We start from the raw sequence: 18,277 nt of genomic DNA, 5'->3' as shown, positions 1-18,277 counted from the left end.
TGACAAACGATAAACGTTGAATATATTTTACAAAACCCACCTCTTGGTAATATTATCTCTTTTTTGTAAATTATTTTTCTACACCCGCGCCCTGTAATGAGGGCGCTTCGTCGCGCTGCGGAGCAATTTTAAACAAATTAACTTATTTATTACAAAAAATCCGAATTGCCCGTCCCAAATCCCATCCCTCTGCCTTATTCCTTTGATTAACGACACATCTGCAGACGCAGTGTTGACACGATCCTCCTGAATTCCCGATCCTCAAGGAGTACTGAAGTGAAACAATTTGAAGAAGAAAAAACAATGTGATCATCGAGACGAGTGTGTGCGTGTTTACGTGCAAGTGTGTGAAGTCCGTCACGTGAAGGTGACGAAAAGCGCAGAAAGAAGGTGAAGAGGCCGCCTTGCCCATGATTGTGCAAACAAACCGATTGCGTTCTTTTGGGGAAATTGCGCAACACGAAGAACAAAACTATGCACGAGAGGGATAGAGTCCCGATCTCGATACGCTAGCGATACATATTCGTGAATGAAGTGCACGATACGAAAAGAAAAGAGGCCATGGAATGGCAAAACCGGAAACACACATCCTTTGTCGTAATTCTCGTTCGTTTCATAACAGTACGATAGGCTATCTTTGTATATTATAGTATCCATATTTTTGTAGCTCATAATTTAGTGGTTCCTCAAAACAGCCCCTCCCTTCCCTCTAGCCATGTGTGTCCTTATACCTTATCTTCTGGGCCGTTCCGAACAACAATGCTACAATCACTAACTTTGTGCAATCGATCTTATTAGCCACCGAGCATGACCCGGGGGTCCGATGGATTACAGTTCTTAGAACTATGAAGAGGAGGACCATTCGCCACTATCCTCTTTCCCTGGGGTTTCCCCTCTTCCTTCACATCCTTGTTTTAGTGGTTAAGAGAACACAACACATAGGATTAGTGTACGGACCATACGACATCGACAACTTATCTTATCCCCCTTGAATGGATATGGAAGTTCGTTAAAATAGCAACAGAACATTACGTTGAGTTTTCCTTCCTCGTTGGTGGCCATCTCATCTCTTCCCTGCGCTGCCACTTTGCGGAGGATGGTCTTTGCAAGGCCAGGAGCATTCCTCTCAAAGGTAGAGTGAGAAAGATTAATGGAAAACAAATCTTTTCTGCTATTTAATAGAACAAACACAGAAACTAAAAGAAAATTACGCCTTACAATTTCCATTAATGATTAAAAAGTATGACAGAGACACAAGAGAGAAGAGCATGCGTGAAAAGGGAAGATGTTTGAACAATTGTTTTAAGAATCTGTTTTTCTCCCTTTTTTATGTATACACATATTCTTCTTATTGCTATGATCTAAGTCCTAAGCACCCGGAAAACCCAGCTCCCGAAATCGATCGATCGATAATGTGACAAGGTAGTAGAGCTTTTATTATCGCAAATCCAACAAGCTTTGTGCGATCGCTAAACAATTGGATGACGAACTCGTGAACATCGAGTAGTGTGCGTCGTCGAGAGCAAACAAATAAGAGTTGGTGGAGCAGAACAAAATGTGAAGAAACAAACGCCACCAAAAACGGGGAGAAAAAGATGAGCACGAATGGGGAGAGTGCGTTTATCTATTCATTTCTGTGTATAATTTTACTATCCCACGTGTGAAACAAAACGAGGAAAATGGTCAATGGCGGCAATTGCAGAATGTGAGAAATAAGAAACGAATATATTAGAGAAGCATTGCGTCGCAGCAGTGCGCTGCCTATGTATGTATGTGTGACAAGAAAAGGGTCTGAGGGAGGAAAACATGCAATTATAAAATACATTTCGACACACATGGTAATGAAAGTAAGCGTGGAAATAAACACAAAAAACTCCATAAACAAAAAGCCATGTGAGAAGTGTAAGAAAAAATAAAATCATTGATTTATTTATAAAAAAACATATGTGTATTTAAATTCTCGTCTTGAACACGTGGCGCAGTGTGAGTATGGTGACAATTATTTGGTTCATTCGTGGTTTTTATCAATAAACATCCCACGTAAAGCTGATAACATTAATAATATAAGGCTGGCTAAAAAGAAAACCTTTATTTTGCGTGAATTTCAAAATTGTATGTAAGCTTCGTAGTGCTTCTCTTGTAGAAGTCTTGGTCGCTGTTATTCGCCAACTCGAGCAATCCATTTTCACAATCCTTGAACTCAATTTCTTATGACTATGGAAGTTTTGCAACGCTCGAAAAAGGTGGTAATCGCCTAGTGCAAGGTCCGGTTTCTGGTCATTTGATCGGTGCAGTTGATCACAGCAGAGATCTGAATTTAGTGTTTAGCCACACAGCAGCAACTCATAGTAAACTGTGCCTTTCAAGTTCCACCATAAGCCCAGTAGTACCTTCCTGGCCATGAGCCCTAGTTTGGCCACCGGTAAAGCTGCCTCATCACGCTTAGACCACGACCGATTTCACATAACATTGTCGTATGTATCCCATTTCTCATCCGTTTAGGAAACGTATCGATTTCATTCCGTTTGGCCAAAACTTCGCAGATTAAAATCCGATACATCACGTTTGTTGTGTTAATTGGTGTGGCGCCCAAACATCGAGCTTTTTTCTAGATCCAACTTTACGCAAATGCCTTAAAACTGTTTGACGGTTACTCTCTAGCTCAATTTTTGAAGTGTGAAGTTTCAGCTTTGAAACGAACCAAATTTGAAACTTTACGATCGATACTTCACGAGATAACGTTCACTAATCACTATCGTGAAAATAATGGTTTTGCTGCATGGCCATCCCTAGCGTTTTTTTTCGTTAATGTTTACCTTCGTTCGTTGAGTTTTCTTCGTTTTGTTGATTTGGCTGTCAAAAAACTCTTCCAAACATACGAAAAAGTTTTATATGAAGAAATAAACTTGAGATTGTTTCGCGCTAATAGAGCATTCACTGCATTTCTTTAATTAGTTTTGAAACAATTTGTTGCATTCTTGCTAGAAAACGGTCAGATCGACGAATCTTCGAAAGCCGCATATTATGACAGGAAAACGATGCGCGCCGTCAAACCAATGTCAAAGCTGTCAACGCAAAGTGGTAAAAGTTTGTTTTTCTTCTGTGCTTTCGATATTCTCGGCCATCGGCGAAAAGAAATCCTCGCGGGTGGAACAAACTCTAATCATGAGGCTAACTTTGCTTCGGTTCGCAAGGCTGAACCCGTCCGTAAAGGAACTTCGGCTGCACCTGTGCCAAACGGGCGAAGAGTCGCAAGGCGTGCGGTGAGTATCGATATTGCCCCGCTCGGTCGCTAGTTGTCTGTTGTTACACAATCGTTCATCGCCAACAATATCCTTCTGCCCTTTCGAACAGTGAATTCGTTAACACCCGTTACGTTCAGTTGAAGCGCGATAACCCTTCGCTCCCAATTCTGGTGCGTGAATGCAGCGGCGTACAGCCAAGACTTTGGGTTCGTTACGGTATGATGAGCAGTAATGTAAGATACCTTTCACGGTTGCACTCAAGGTTTGTTTGTTTTCCTTTATTATAGAGATGGGCAAAGAAAAGTCGGTTCCACTGACCAAAGCAACTGCCGAAGACATCTCCAAACACATTGAAATGCTCGGCAAAGGACAATGAGCGCCTAACTTCAAACACAAAAGCGAGTTTTGTGGATATGGTTCTGCAAAGTGGTCTCGTGCTGGATTCGTTAGGAGGCTTGTATGTAACTAAAACTGTAGCACGAAAGAGACACATGTGCTTAGGAAATAAATAATTTCGAATGTAAAACTACAACAGTACTTTAAGTGCAATAATTTATATTTTATTTTTACACTTACGCACTGCTCCAATTCAAACTTACTCCGGTGTCATCTACGAACTCCAACGAAGTTCACACGACTATTGTTCTCACGGCACTATTGACCGTCAAACTATTTCAGTTGTCAATGCAATATGTTTCATGAATTTTTTTTTCGTTTACTTCCACGCACACAGTACGTTACAGATTTCAGAAAAAGCTATGAAAAATGAAAGGCTATGGAAGTAGTACTTATCCAGACATTGCTGTCCGGAAAATCGTGTCACGTGCGTGCCAATTACATTCATAAACTGCCACACGTTCTACGTTTGTAAACAAAGATATTTGAAAAAGGTGAATTCGTAAAACAGTAGACATGTCAAATGAGGAAGAACGAACATTCTTATATTACTTAAACATTACGTTTTAAGATCATCGATTGATTGAACGGAGAAGTTGACAAATCGTAAAGTGGTTCCATTCGTTACTGTCATACATGGTTTTGCGTTACAGGTTTGCATCCTGTAGAAGGCGCTTCAAATCTGGCCAACTTTTCCAAGCTCGGAAGTTTGGATGACTATCCGACTCCGTCAGACCAAAACAGTCGTGAAAGCTTGCACAAATCATACGATTACATGACGATCATCAGATGTTCTTTTGTGATTCGTCCGAAGATCTATTGTCTACGCTTAGTTCGGACAGGCTTAGTTGAGACGCTGCGAAATAGGGATTTTCTTCCGTCGCCGGTTCATTTGCGTGCGTTCCCACAGCTCATAGTAGCGCTCCTGCTTCAACCACTCCTGGTACTTGTACCACCATTCCTCCCACTTGATGTAGTCCTGGAGGTCGAGATCGCGCAGGTAGCCTCGACCCTTGTAATATTCGTAGCGCACCCGTACGTCATCCCACGACGAGAGTCCGCTGGGTCCAGTAGTCATCAGTTCCTCGGGGAAATGACCAGCGGGAGCCGGTGAGTAACTGTGTTTCAAAAGTAAAAAAACGTACATAAGGCAAGACGTAACATTTGGATGCAGCTTCTTCAGTTGTAACCACTTAACCGCTGAACCAACTTACGTGTAACGTGTCGGTGGGGCTTCCAGTTCCTCCTCGATCATCACCTTCAGATCGCCACCTGCTGAGTTCTTTGTGATGCGCATATTTTCCATGTTAGATCGATCGACACTCCACTGAGCCATCTTTCCGAAGCGCTCGGACAGGGTGAGGCGAGTAGTGGCCGTAAAACGAGGCAGAGAGTTTTCACTGCTGCTCGATTCCTCCGAGCCGCTGGAGGGAGAACGTGGCCGGGCCACTGCTCTGGCTTGTTTCGGTTCTCCTTCGATCTTCACGCGAGCCCGTAGTTTCTCCGCACTTTTTTCTTTATGTTTCTTGTGACCAGCAGCAACAGGAGCTACTGATGAGGGTCCTGGCACCGGTTGAGCATTTGCTTCCTGACCACCGTTAGTGGCTAGCTGTGGTGGTTGCTGCTTCGACGAACGGCCGCTACTCTTGACTGGGCGGATATCCTCTGGCGGGACGGCCACAGAGCTGGCCGAAGAATGTTTGCTGCTGTGCTTTGATCGCTTCGGCGGAGATGATACTCGTCCTCGATCCGATTCTGGTGTTTGAGGACGTCTCTGGCGCGGCTCTGGAACCGATGGGTGTGGAATCGATCGGGCGACTCGATCACGGGGATCCTACGTTCATAAGATCGTTACGATAAGAGTGATCGCTTACATTCACTGAGTTACTCACCTTCTCGAGACTTCGCTGAACTTTCGGCAGTCGTTCAGATTGATGCGATGAGGACGGGGGAAGTATTGGTTGCTTGCGTCGCGGATCCATCGGCGGCGGACTCATAGGGCGAATGCGGTTTTCGTGACTGGCCCCGAGACCATCGCGTCGGTTACTTTTCGAGCCGTTGCTGTGCGGCGGAGAACGAGCGCGCGGACGCGGATGCGAAAACGACCGAGATCTACATTTCCCACCGGAGGGATTCGAGAGGGACACGAGTAATTTTAGGAAAGGATTACACCAGTCCATCCGAGAGTTCTACGTTCGACGTCTTGAGCTTTCAGCGACACAGCGTTGTTAGGAAACTTCCCATCGCTGATTTTCTCGATCAAAACGACCATGCTTACCTAGAGCGCCGCCGACGACGATGATCTTTGGCCGAGCAAGCAGAGCAGGAGTCGTCAGAGCAACTGCTCATCGAGCCCGAACGACTCATCTGCGGGCATCGTGACAAAGAAATAACGCAACTATTAGTGTAAGCCGAGAACATTCTCTTACCCTCACCTCAGACTAACAACTATTATAATCACCAAAAGTAACAATAAGCCACAAATGTTTCTTAAAATAGTCCCTAAATTCATTTACACTTTAGGTTGTACGTTAACCTGTTGTACAGGAAGGATTGTACAATAAGTGGCATCAATATTAGACAAAGAAACATAATGTTGATTTTTGAAGAAAGGAAATGATTTGCTACTTTTTGAAATTCGGTTTCTTATTATTCCTCTTTACTTAATAGTTGTACTGTAACAGTTTAACCGAAAGTTAACAAAACAGATTTATCGGCTGAAAAAGAAGAATTGTTATTCGGCACATAAAAGTCAACGCCAGAAGGTGTTCTGCGGCGCAATCATCTGTCTGCTTGTAACGAAGACGATTGCTTTGCAATCGATCGATTCGTTGCATCGCACGCGATCCTGCTATTTGTGCAAGATCAGCCAACAAACGCTTACCCTGGGAGGTGGTGAAGGTGGCCGTTTCGATCGCGGAACCGGTGGCATTCGGCTCGTTTTCGATGCCGGTACTGCCGGTGGAGACAAGCGCCGAGGTCGGCGTGGTGATCCTGGCATCATGCTCGGTGGTGGCGATCGCCGACGTATTTCGGGCGATAATGGGCGCCGCGTCATAAGTTGCAGAGGTGATTTGCGACGCATTCGCGGCGAGGGTGACCGTGGTCGGCGTTTTGATTCCGGCAGCAACGGTTTTCGAGTAACCGGTGATGGCAGAGGAGACCGACGACGCAGCGGCAACGGTGAAGGAGATGAGATACGCCGTTTCCGCATCGGTGGCAACGGTGACGGTGTGCGACGATGCCGTGGAGAGCGCGGCGAACGACTGCGACGTCCCCCGTTGCCATAGCGACCACCGGGACCACCTCCCCGTCCCGAATCGGAACTACTGGGGTCGTCCTCGATGTACAACTTTTTGTAGCCCGTATGACGCCAACGGTTGGGATCTTTCTCCTCCGCCTCGAGCAGCTTTTTGTCCCAGGTCTCGTTCGGAAAGGCGCGTGCCTTTTTCATTACGTTGTCAATCTCCTTGCGCTTGCCTGCCGGGTGGCTGGGATCTAGTGGACGGTAGAAGAGAAGAGAATTATGGTTTTTGGATCTCATAGAAATTTCCCGTTAAAGACTCTTACCGTTAATTTTTGCCCTAGTTGGATTACGATCCATTCGTAGCTTGCTGCTGGCACCAAGAGACCCTCCTCCCCCGCTACCACTACCGCGCGGTAGGGGACTTAAGTCACGTCGTCGCAACGACATCGATCACCGGTCAAACGTACGCGGCGATCAGCGATTGATTTGCGACACCCGCACGATTCGAACCGATCGCAAGGATCACGACCGTAGTTACGAATTCGTAGTAGGTACGAATCGAACGCGGGCGATCGAACGATCGATGATCACACACGCACGCACACACTATTGAATCACGAACAATTTCTAGACTTCTTGTACCAGTGCTTTTGTGTCTACCGACTCTGGATGTGACTGTTTAGGTTTCGTAGTCCCGTACTTCGGGACTGCACCCAAAAGTACGTGTCCCTTGGAGACACGTTTTCAAAGTACGCGATCCAAGGGCTGCCTTACGACCGTGTCCCACTATCTGCATGCGCGTGGGGTACTTCAGATGCGAGGGAACCGTTCGGTGAGATGGTGGAAACGAGAAAAGCAATCAGGATTAGTAAGATGATCTCCCGGTGCCAGCGGAAAATATTCGCCACAATTTCTTGATCGTGGAACGCGGCTTCTGGCGGTGTATAATGGCTGCACCAAAGGTTGTTTGACTTTTTTTCTGAAGCCAGTATCGTGGAACCAAACTGTGAAGCTGCGATACGTTTACAGAATGTATAGAGACACGCGCCTCTGAACGCGGACATATCGGCATATCGCGCGGCATCATATTCGACGACCGTATAACGAAACCGAGACCGAGAAACCGGAAAGGACGACTGCGATCAAAGATACTTTCATCCGACGAATGAAACAGTTCCCGAAAGCGAAACACGACATTAAAACTCAATTGAAATCGAAGCGCGACTCGGCAGGATTCGGGACGTGAACGCGACCGAATACCGGAGTAATCTGGACGAATTTATCGGGAACGCGCGTAACGTAAGGACGCTCCGATCACGGCGTCCTCCTCTTTGTCCGCTATTTGTGCCAACATCTCGCCATGCACAGACACTCGGCACTGCCAGGAATAGCATTTCGGCTTCAGCCTACTTCGCTTGGTGCCTTCCTTCTTTTGCAACCCAAACAACACAACCGCGGATAGCCGCCGATCGCCTTTTTCACCTTCACGTGCTTCACCACGACGCGAACCGAAACCATTATCGACATTATCTGTTGGTTTAACAATGGCTATCACTAAAAACCGATTGGTACCGAAAGTCAAGATGCCATATGCAATTTTTCCTTCTGTTTTTATTCCTCACACAGCACCACACACGACCGGGTCACAGAACAGCCCATTTTATTACCTCGATTTGCAGCACGACGACACTGCGAGTGGTTTCCCAACACTCTCCCTCACGTCAGCGCGATTTTCCGCCGAAAAATGCGTTTCCCTGCGATGCGATTTGCTACTTTTTACATCCGAATAATGTGCTTTATTTTCTCGAAACGCGCTTACACGGACACTTCCTTCAAGCCACCGAACCAAACGCCATCTTTGCCTCCAAGAACGGATTTATCCTTCACCTGCGTTACTTACCCGACGTTACTAGATTGTCAGGCTGGAAGCGTTACACTACGAGCGAAATTATCTGTTTTGAATGTTTCATCGACGAAAATTGGTAACGAATTTCATCGATTTTGGCAACCAGAAAAGAGATCCATTGATATTTTGTACGCTACTTTTTTCATTTTTGATCCTTGTTTCAACAGTGAGGGAAAAAACTGAATACGAAAAATTGTTTGCGTGCCCTTTTTTGACAAATCCGTTTTTGCGATTAATCGATTCAGTGATACTCGATTTTCAACCGTTTCGACGTACGCGGCGGTGTGTGTGTGTGTGGGGGTAGCCATTTTGAGAAATTCTGTGCTTGTGCTCATCGCAGGAAATCGGCCCGACCAAATTCGCTACGAATGGTGAATTAAACAGTAGTTGGGCACTGAAAATAAAGCCCCGGCAAGGAGGAAAACCGATTGCCTCCCAAGTGCAACAGTGCATGTGAACGGGTTGCGGCCAGAATCGCTCGCAACCGGATTTGCTGTGCTAGACAAGTGGCAACCGTCGCGTCGTCGTCGTGCTTGAGGCTGCGGATTAATCTTTGCCCCTTTTCCTGTGCGTAGTGCTCTGTGCGAAAATTTTTCCATCGTGGCGGCGACTATCGATGCGACCAGCATGGAAACTGTGCGGGTGTTCAATCAGGAGGTGAGAATTCGTCCCCTACCCAGCTTCGCGTGTGGTGGTGGTGGATAGATGGTGGCAATGTGGCGCAGTGGACCAAACGAAAGGGTTGATAAGACCATAATGTGCAAAAAAGCGCACGAGGTGTTTGGAGAAAGAGCCTTTGCGGCCAAATCGGTACCGGCTCTTCTGCACGGCCGACAACCACGGAAGGATTTTTGTGAGAAAGGCCGTGACAAATGAAAACAAAAAAATCTATGTGGAAAATCCGCTGTGCTGAGGGGTGAGCGGTGATCCCGGGTCTCGTGGTGGTTCTGTTTTTCGAGTGATGATTTGTGGATTTATGACTGGGTTGAATGGTGTGCATGGTGGTAGCGCATAATTAATGCGTGTATTTCTTTGCTTTTGCAGCTCTCTGGGCTCTATGAGTCAAAGCCGCCAATATCGAAGGCCAAGATGGCCTCGATTACACGCAGTGCGATGAAGGCAATCAAGTTCTACAAGCATGTGGTGCAGAGTGTGGAAAAGTTCATCCAGAAGTGCAAATGCGAGTACAAGATTCCCGGTCTGTACGTAATCGATTCGATTGTGCGGCAATCGCGGCACCAGTTTGGTCCGGAGAAGGATGTCTTCGCCCCTCGTTTCGCACGCAACATGGAAGCGACTTTTGCGCATCTCTTTCGCTGCCCGCCCGAAGACAAGGTAAGTGGGGCCGCTAATCGTTTTGACTGGCACTCGCTAAATGGCTGTGCGGATCACAAAACTATTGGTCCTCACTCTCCTGTGTCCTTTGTTAGAGTAAAATCATTCGGGTGCTGAACTTGTGGCAGAAGAACATGGTGTTCCTGCCCGAGGTGATTCAACCACTGTTCGATCTGGCCAATCCAGATCACCCGATCCATCAGCAGTATCATGCGCAGGCTGCACTACAAGAGCAATCGGGAGCGAACGGCATGAATTCGGCTGGCGGGTTAACACTAGGATCGCCAGCAGGCCCTTCCATGGGAGGCGGTCTCGATGATCACGGTGGACAGTTGCAGTTGGGAGAAACGGTAAATTGGCAAACGGTCTGTTGCGTAACATTCCGTAGTTATTATTGGTTCCAATAATAACTACAGAATACTAACTCCTTTACAAACTAACTTCAACATATTTTGCTTTACCGATCCCATCCATATCGCGTAACAGAAACAGCTCGATCCCAACACCATCCGGCAGCTACAACAGTTCCAGCAAATACTGATGCGTCAAACATCCGGCGATGCCGCTGCGACTGCTGGCCAAGGATCGAAGGATCAGGTTAAGTTCAACAAGAAGCTACTGGACTTTGACTACGGCAGCGAAGAGGAGGAAGATAAAAGCTCGCCCTCCGTCCCACACGGAGGCAGTGGTCCTGCGGGGGGCCTTCCGGATCTCACACAGATGCCGGGTGGCAACATTGCGCAAATACTTTCCGATCCGAACGTGCTGAAGCAACTGCAGAACCTTCAGAAATTGAAGCAGCAGGAGGAAAAGCAAAGCAAACTGACCGAAATGCGGTTGCAGGAGGAAAAGTTTGAAAAGCATCTGGCCAGCGTGCTGATGAAGCTTCCGTTTGCGAATGAATGCGATCTCAGTCGTCAACCGCCGATCGATCTGAATGCCGGTAAGTAACGGAACCGTTGCCCGAGTCCAGAAGCAATTGCTAACATCTTCCGCTCCTAATGCACAAATGTTTTGTCTCTTCCATTCTTGATCTCGATCTATTTAGGTCACTCATCAGCGAAGGATGTTGATACTGATAACGATGTGGCGATAACCGGAGTTGAGGTGATTATTGCTTTTGCTATTAATTTCTTGTGCTATTTCGGTCGCCCACTAAAGCAACCACAACCTGCGGCAAATAGAAGAGGTTGACTGTGAGGACACAAGCGATGTTCTTCGCTACTTTCGATGTTTTGCACTTTCGAACCACATGTCGTGGTGTATGGTGTACGTTGAGATACTTTGTGTATTCCCGACGAATGTAATTGGTCCACTTTGTGTGCTGAACTTTTTTTTGGCATATTTTTTCCTGAGGAATACTGTAAGATGACTGAGGATAACTGTTGCTGTGCTGAAGTTTGACTATCATGTTGTTGAGAAATATAAGTTTTGTTTAGCCGAGAAGATTAGAAAACATGATCTCTCGGATAGAGGATTTTCCGCGACGATGAGTTTTCATCATCATATCGATGATAATATTAGTGACATTAACAGTAATGTGATACTACGAGTAACATCGTAAACGAAGTTTATCGAAGAAATGTTTCTCAAACTGTAAAGCAAACATTAAATGATCATTAGTAATGGCGGTACCACCGACACGTAAGCCCAACGGCTACAAGCGGCAATGGCAAGAAGAACGCTCGCGGCGAAAAAGGTAGGGTTAAAGTACCGTACGAGCGAGTCGTGTGTTTGTGTGTGCACCTAAGAACGGCTTCTTCCTCATCTCCCTCAGTGTCCTGCTCTCTTTCGAAGGTCTGTTTTTGTCCAAATTGGACAAATTCGGCTTTGGGAGGAAGCAGAGATGCTTCAGCGATGGATGGACGGTAAGTTCCTTCCTATTCGAGTTGAATAGGATTGAAATATTGTACCTTGTTTTCTTCTTCAAATATACGCCATACTTACGCCAATGGGAGATAAAAACACACGCATCAGATCAAGCCAAAGCAATCCAAACAAATGAAAGCCAAAAGCAGAAGTGCACGGTTGCCAAAAGGTGGATCGATCGACGATCGATTGATCGATCTATCAACTCGAAAGTACAAAACGAGATCTGCTCAACCCCTCAGATCAAACGAAGCGAAAGAAGGAACCCGGTTCTCGCCGCAAAACGCGAGCTACGCGGACTTACACGGGATATGCAGTTTAAACGATATCTTTTCTTTCCCCTTTTTTCTCTTTTCTTTTTTTCTATTTCTCTATGTTTCTCTTTTTGTCCATGTATTGTCACAACTGCTCGGTTGCGATTTTCCATCGCGGCGACCATTGTTGATCCAACACCAACACGTCACCAACTCGTATGCCTCTTCTACAACCATTGCGCAGATACTCGGCGATCCCATGCCGATGGGCGGAGGAAGCAGTGGCAGAGGAGGAGGAGGCGGCAACGTGGGCGGCGGGAGCGGAAACAACGATCGCTACAAATCGTCCTCATCGTCGTCTCGGCGCAAGAGCCGTTCGCGCTCACCACGCGATCGTCGTGGAGGAGGTGGAAGCGGTGGAGGGGCCAGTGGCAGCCGTAGAGGACGCGCGTCCCGTTCCCATTCCCGTTCACGGTCCGCATCCCGTTCGCCGAGATCATCGCGGCGCCGATCGTCACGTGATCGTGGGACTTCGAACAAGGAGCGAGAGCGTGAGAAGGAACACGAACGCGAACGCAAGCGCAAGGGATTGCCGGAGATCAAAAAGGAGCACCTGAGTGGTAAGACCGGCATCGTACGCCCAAAAGGAGCAGCCCACAAGAGGGCACCAAAGTAGCAGCAGCGAACAGTGGCGCGGTGGTGTTGTGCCCAGACAAGCTCAGTTGTCGTGATCCGAACAAAAGTGTGCCAAAAGTGATAGTAAAGAAATGGACTACGGCAACTATGACAAGCAGAGCCAGTCTTCTGTGCGGAGAAGTGAAAACGGAAACAGTAGTAGTTTTGTGGTTGTTTCAGCAATGGCCTGACGGGCTAACTTGTGTCTGGCCATTCGGTTTCGTTCGTTGTCGTCGTCGTCATCATGGTTGCAACGCGTGTGTGGCTCTGAACTGATTGATTTTGGCTTGGCTTTTTCAGTTCTCGGCTCATGTCCGCAAACGTTCGCAGCCATATCTCGAAATTTCGAGTCAAATGTCGTGACCTTTTGCTTCAGGCGGGCTGTGTTTATTATCTCTATTTGGCGTATGGCGTATTTTGATAGTTAAAGCATGGTGCATGTTTCGGAACTTTCCTTATCTTAGCAACTTCAAATATTACATAAATTGGTGATAAACGTTATAAAACAACCATTATTCACAATATTTAAAGCAATATATGTATATTTGAAGCACAAGTAGCACAGTTACAGAGAGTACAACGCAGGGTCATTCTTTCGGACCTACACACACAACAGCAAATGCTTATTTACAAAAGTGCTACAACAATGCTCATGATTCGTAAATGAGCCCCAAATATGTAGGATTCTATTTAAATTCACTGCAATGTGGTGCCGGTGGCGTAATTTTTAGTTTGTTGTTAATAACAGACGAATATTCCGCAATGTTTGTAGAGATTGTTCGAAACGTTTTAAGCGATCGACGTCTGTATGAAATGAAGGTTTTTTTTGTGGAATCGCAAAACTATTCGCTGGGCATTAAGTGGTCAGTGAATATGTTCCTTTTTGCTGAATGTACGAATAAAAAAGCGTAAAGGATCTGTGTACGGAATTACCGCCTTCCATTGCCACCTTCTGTGCCGCTGGCCAAGCCAAGCTGCTGTGCTGCGATGGTGTTTGTGGTTGCTCGTTGTACTTTGATTCTCGTTAACCGAAATAAAACTCTTCCATTCGGTTACTTTCCTTTCGCAGTTTGCAGCACCACACTGTGGGTTGGCCACCTCTCGAAGCTGGTCCAACAGGAGGAACTATCCGACACCTTCGGCAAGTATGGTGACATCGTGAGCATCGACATGATACCACCCCGCGGGTGCGCGTTCATCGTTATGAACCGCCGGCAGGATGCGTTCAAGTGCATGCAAAGCCTCAAGAACCACAAAATGCACGGTCGAGCGATAACGATCTCGTGGGCAGCTGGCAAAGGTGTCAAGAGCAAGGAGTGGAAGGACTATTGGGATCTCGATTTGGGCGTCAGCTACATTCCCTGGCCGAAGCTTGGCCCATCCACAGACCTGGATTCGCTCGAAGATGGCGGCATGTTCGACGAGGACACGATGCCAGGATGGATGAAGGAAACGGCTGCCCCGGGCGGTGGTAGCAGCGGTGCACCGGGTGTGGCTGGTAGTGTCGCCGGTGGCAGTAGTGGTGTTGGAATCACCCCACAAGGGATGGGAATTCTTGCCCCTGGCATGGGACTGAAGAAGCTCGATGGATCGGACCTGTCAACGGCAGCTGCTGCTGCTGCAGCCGCTGCCGGAATGCTAAATCCTTCGCTATTCCCACTCGGTGCCGTCGATACGAGCCAGCCGCCGCCCACCGCTATGCTAGGTATGGGTCTTCCACCCTTCCCAATGGGTGCTGTTACTCGGTAAGTATGACGCACAGCACACTCGCATAAATCTGCTCGATGAGTTCGATTTATCATGCCATTTTCATTCTAGATTGCCACTACCGATGGGAATTCCGATGGGACCGAACATGGTGTCCGGGTTGGGCATAAACGTTCCACCTCCCGGTATAATGCTGCCGGGCAACCCACCTCCTCTTCCAATGGGTGGCTTCGGTGTGCTTCCTCCGCCACCGCCAACGGCCGGGCTGATGGGCAATGGCAGTGCACAGTGCGCAAGCCTCTTAAGTGCAGTGGCTGCTGTTTCCAATATGAGCAAATCGTCTGCCGATGACATGGACATTGAAATGGAAGATGAAACCACACCAAACACTGGCCCCCTGGGACCGGTGGCACCGGGTGGCGCTGGCGGGGGTCCCGGCAGTGCATTTTTCAATCAACCTCCGCCACCGCTGTTGCCACCGAGTTTGGGAAATCTTCCGCCAGGGCCACCAGCTGGCAGCGCAGCATTCTTCAGCGGGCCGCTTCTCGGTGGGGGCAATATATCGGACAATGGAGGAGGAAGTGGTGACGAAGGTGTCGATGGTGGTGGTGGCGATAGTAACGGACGGGGAACAAGAGACTTTCGCTCGAGTGACGATGCTGGTCGCGATCATCATCATCGGCGGCGTAGTCGCGATCGCGATCAGCAACCGCGTGGGAACTTTGATCGCGGAAACGATGGCCGTAGTGGTGGCGATGGCGGGGGTGGCGGCGGCGGCCGTCGAGATCGCGGTGAACGTGGTAGCCGTTGGGGTGGTGGCAACAATTTCCGCAGTGGAGGCAACACTCAGGACGATCGCCCCCTTTCAGAACGCTTGCGAGAGTTGGCCGGTGTGTTGGAATTCAGCCATCAACAGCAACGTGGCGCTGGAGGAGGAGCAGCTGGAGGAGGGCGGAACTTTGGAGGCCGTGGAGGAGCCGACGGTGACGGGGGTAGGTGTTCGCATGATCGATGTTGTGAGGACAAATGGGTTTTCTATAATTTTCGGTTATATTTTACAGACTTTGGAAATGCTGACTTCACTCGGCGAGGAGGAAGCAACTACCAACAGAATCGATTCAACAACAGTGCAGGAGGAGGCGATCGTGAGGGGGGACGCGGTGGCGATGGTGGTGGCCGCAATCAGGGAGGACGTAATGGGCAGTTTTCAAGCCACGGTGGTGCCGGAGGAAACCGTAACAGTGGAGGAATGTTTGGCAATCGGTTGGGAGGCAGAAACAACAATCAGCGCGGTGGTGGTGGACAATTTTTCAATGAAGATCGTCAACAGCAGGGCGCCTTTTTCGATCGAGACGATGGTGGCGGCAACGGTTACGATTCCGGAGGTAACAATAGCAATAGCAATTCCAACCGTCGCAATTGGAACGAACGTGGCGGTCGTGGTAACAATGGCAACCGCGACGATGGCGGCAACCGCGGCCGTGGAAGGCAAAACTGGCGCAGTGGCGACGAAGGCCCCGGTAGTGGTGGTGATGGTGGGCAACCATTCAATGCTCGAGGCAATAGCAACCGGAGCGGTGGCGGAAACGCACAGACTCGTGCTGTACGCTGGGAGGATGATGATGATAATTGGAATGCAGCATCGGGCGGCGGTCGGCCAAATAGTTTTACGCAAAGTAATCGCGAACATCAGCAATCGGGCGGCCGCGGCGAGGATGTCCAAGAAGAAGCTGAGAAGGGTGATCGAGCGCAGCAAGAAAGATCCCCCCCCTCGGTTGACGAAGAAATGATGGTGCGAGTTGAGGAATCTTCATCACATCGTGCACCCTCCGAGCATGGTGGCGAAACCAGAAGCAACGACGCGAGGGAAAGCGAGCTACTGGGAACACGGCGTGGTGATGATGACTCTTCTAGCGATCGCCGGTATGGGCGGGATCATCATCGTCGCCAGCGGAACGATCAGCCGGACGACGAGCGTCCACAACCGATTCTCTATTCTCCTGAACAGGAGGATGACTGTGAACAGACAAACAACCTGCCCGATGAGGAAGATGGAAGGACAGTGTACGGCAACAACCAACTATTAGAGCAGCAGCAGCAGCAGCGCGAGAACGATAATGTTGAAGTAAGGGGTTTTCCTTCATCAAATGAACCGCAAGGTGGATCATTTTTAACGCAAGACGATTCGTCGCACGGAGCGAGGGCATCGGATGACGGTGACGAACATCGACCAAACTTCAACACCGAACAGCAACGCTATGAGTACGATGAACAACACGTGTCGGAAGTGCAAAGTGGACACAACGTTGAACCGCACAACGATTGCCACCCAGAGCAGCAATACGACGAACGGCAACAAAATTCGCAGGAATTTGAACTAACTTCGGTGGCACAGTCGAGGGATAATTTGTCGGCGCCTCCGGAAATCGATGAAGAATCGATCGTTGCTTCTAAATGTGCTCCAGAAGACCCCGTGGCAGCGGAAACTGCTCCGTCCGAGTAAATTATGCGAAACGGGGCTAAAGTCTGTTGGTCGAAAAGAAGAAGAAACAGCAGAAATGAAACCTCAGGCCGTTAATCAGTGAATTATCACTGACATCAATAACGAACCGTCAAAAGGAATATACGTTTGATTTCCTATCTATACTCCTTCAAGGACATCATCACGAAGCCAGACTGTTTGACGCAGAGATAGATAGTTGGTAAGAATGAGGAGAATTGTGTGTAGAATAAGAGTAGTTTTGAGTAGATTAGCTTATTGGAACTGCAAGTGCCGGTTCCCTGCTGTGGTGATCATTCGCCATCTTTCTCCATAAACACACCAGTAAACGAATTGCAAATATGTCCCACAATTGTTTGTTAGAAAGCCCCCAAGACGGAAGAATGCCGATAAAAGTTATCAAACCCTGGTTCTGATTCACGAACAGAGAATTCGTCTTATGGTTGTTTGGTTTTACTTACTTTTTTCGTATGCATTGGATTGTCATCAACGCGTTCAAAAATCAGTCCCCGAATGTTCGTTCTGGTACAGTTCAGCTGAACGGCTTTTGCATACTTACATCAGCGGCCAGGCAAAAGGTAGTATAATTGTCGGTACAACCGATTGTTCATGAACTTCGAACTAATCGGATCCCAATCGAAAATATAAGATGTTGAAGGTAAGTTTAAATTGAACACACTTCTTGTGCTTTTCTCTTGTAAAATGGCTTTCTTTTATTGTTTTCTTTTGATTCGATGGAACAAAAAATAAGATAAAATAAATTCAAATTTTCCGTTGATGAGGCGCCATCTGTTCGTGATACTTTGCACTGAGCGGTTTTCATTTTTCGGGCAATCGGGCTCTCAATATGCCGGAGTGGCGGGCGAAAATGGTGAGTGGTCCCCGGTGAAATTTTCTTCGCTGAGCGACACCATCTCAGTTCGCCATCTTGCATCCACAAATCGGTTGGATGTCGACGGACGGGAAAAGAGGCCAGCTTGCTAGTGACTGCAAAGTTTTCGCGTAGCGTTCGCAACACCAACCGCACACGCCCGAGCCTGAAGCAATTGGACGCATTGTTTTCCGTGTGTCTAGTGCTCCCTTCATCTGAGGAAATAGTGCACCACGTCTTTGTTGCCGGAGCGCTGTGTTCATTTGCGGTCT

At 47.9% G+C, this 18,277-nt stretch overlaps 3 protein-coding genes across 3 annotated transcripts; 2 read left to right on the top strand and 1 right to left on the bottom strand.

The window, feature by feature from the left end:
• The first annotated feature begins 3,066 nt into the window (after nt 1–3,066).
• LOC131210483 (NADH dehydrogenase [ubiquinone] 1 alpha subcomplex subunit 2) lies at nt 3,067–3,777 on the top strand. Its single transcript, XM_058203741.1, has 3 exons — nt 3,067–3,263; nt 3,355–3,461; nt 3,533–3,777. The coding sequence occupies exons 1-3, from the start codon at nt 3,166–3,168 to the stop codon at nt 3,619–3,621; spliced, it is 294 nt and encodes a 97-aa protein (XP_058059724.1). The 5' UTR covers nt 3,067–3,165; the 3' UTR covers nt 3,622–3,777.
• Nucleotides 3,778–3,851: 74 nt separating this feature from the next.
• On the bottom strand, nt 3,852–7,483 carry LOC131209280 (serine/arginine repetitive matrix protein 1). Its single transcript, XM_058202309.1, has 6 exons — nt 7,212–7,483; nt 6,526–7,139; nt 5,920–6,008; nt 5,534–5,753; nt 4,856–5,475; nt 3,852–4,759 (listed from the first exon to the last, which is right to left on the bottom strand). The coding sequence occupies exons 1-6, from the start codon at nt 7,333–7,335 to the stop codon at nt 4,486–4,488; spliced, it is 1,941 nt and encodes a 646-aa protein (XP_058058292.1). The 5' UTR covers nt 7,336–7,483; the 3' UTR covers nt 3,852–4,485.
• Nucleotides 7,484–9,421: 1,938 nt separating this feature from the next.
• On the top strand, nt 9,422–17,538 carry LOC131208394 (SR-related and CTD-associated factor 4). The gene is made up of 9 exons (XM_058201129.1): nt 9,422–9,451; nt 9,839–10,129; nt 10,225–10,479; nt 10,616–11,072; nt 11,178–11,236; nt 12,497–12,872; nt 13,997–14,672; nt 14,746–15,626; nt 15,696–17,538. Exons 1-9 carry the CDS (start codon nt 9,422–9,424, stop codon nt 17,135–17,137), a joined length of 4,467 nt encoding a protein of 1,488 aa, XP_058057112.1. The 3' UTR covers nt 17,138–17,538.
• Nucleotides 17,539–18,277: the final 739 nt, after the last annotated feature.

This window comes from Anopheles bellator, chromosome 2 (assembly GCF_943735745.2).
Source record: "Anopheles bellator chromosome 2, idAnoBellAS_SP24_06.2, whole genome shotgun sequence".
Classification (NCBI taxonomy): Eukaryota; Metazoa; Arthropoda; class Insecta; order Diptera; family Culicidae; genus Anopheles; species Anopheles bellator.
This window is presented reverse-complemented; position numbering and strand designations above follow the sequence as displayed.

Bases quoted from the DNA above. Each gene is read 5' to 3' on its own strand.
- LOC131209280 (XM_058202309.1), bottom strand. From the start codon at position 7,335: ATGTCGTTGCGACGACGTGACTTAAGTCCCCTACCGCGCGGTAGTGGT. The intron at 6,009-6,525 runs GTAAGCGTTTGT...CGATGCCCGCAG, and splicing joins CACCTTCACCACCTCCCAGG to ATGAGTCGTTCGGGCTCGAT. The intron at 5,754-5,919 runs GTAAGCATGGTC...TGGGAAATGTAG, and splicing joins CGTCGTCGGCGGCGCTCTAG to ATCTCGGTCGTTTTCGCATC.
- LOC131210483 (XM_058203741.1), top strand. From the start codon at position 3,166: ATGAGGCTAACTTTGCTTCGGTTCGCAAGGCTGAACCCGTCCGTAAAG. The intron at 3,264-3,354 runs GTGAGTATCGAT...CCTTTCGAACAG, and splicing joins GAAGAGTCGCAAGGCGTGCG to TGAATTCGTTAACACCCGTT. The intron at 3,462-3,532 runs GTATGATGAGCA...CCTTTATTATAG, and splicing joins AAGACTTTGGGTTCGTTACG to AGATGGGCAAAGAAAAGTCG.
- LOC131208394 (XM_058201129.1), top strand. From the start codon at position 9,422: ATGGAAACTGTGCGGGTGTTCAATCAGGAG. The intron at 11,073-11,177 runs GTAAGTAACGGA...CGATCTATTTAG, and splicing joins GCCGATCGATCTGAATGCCG to GTCACTCATCAGCGAAGGAT. The intron at 11,237-12,496 runs GTGATTATTGCT...ACCATTGCGCAG, and splicing joins TGGCGATAACCGGAGTTGAG to ATACTCGGCGATCCCATGCC.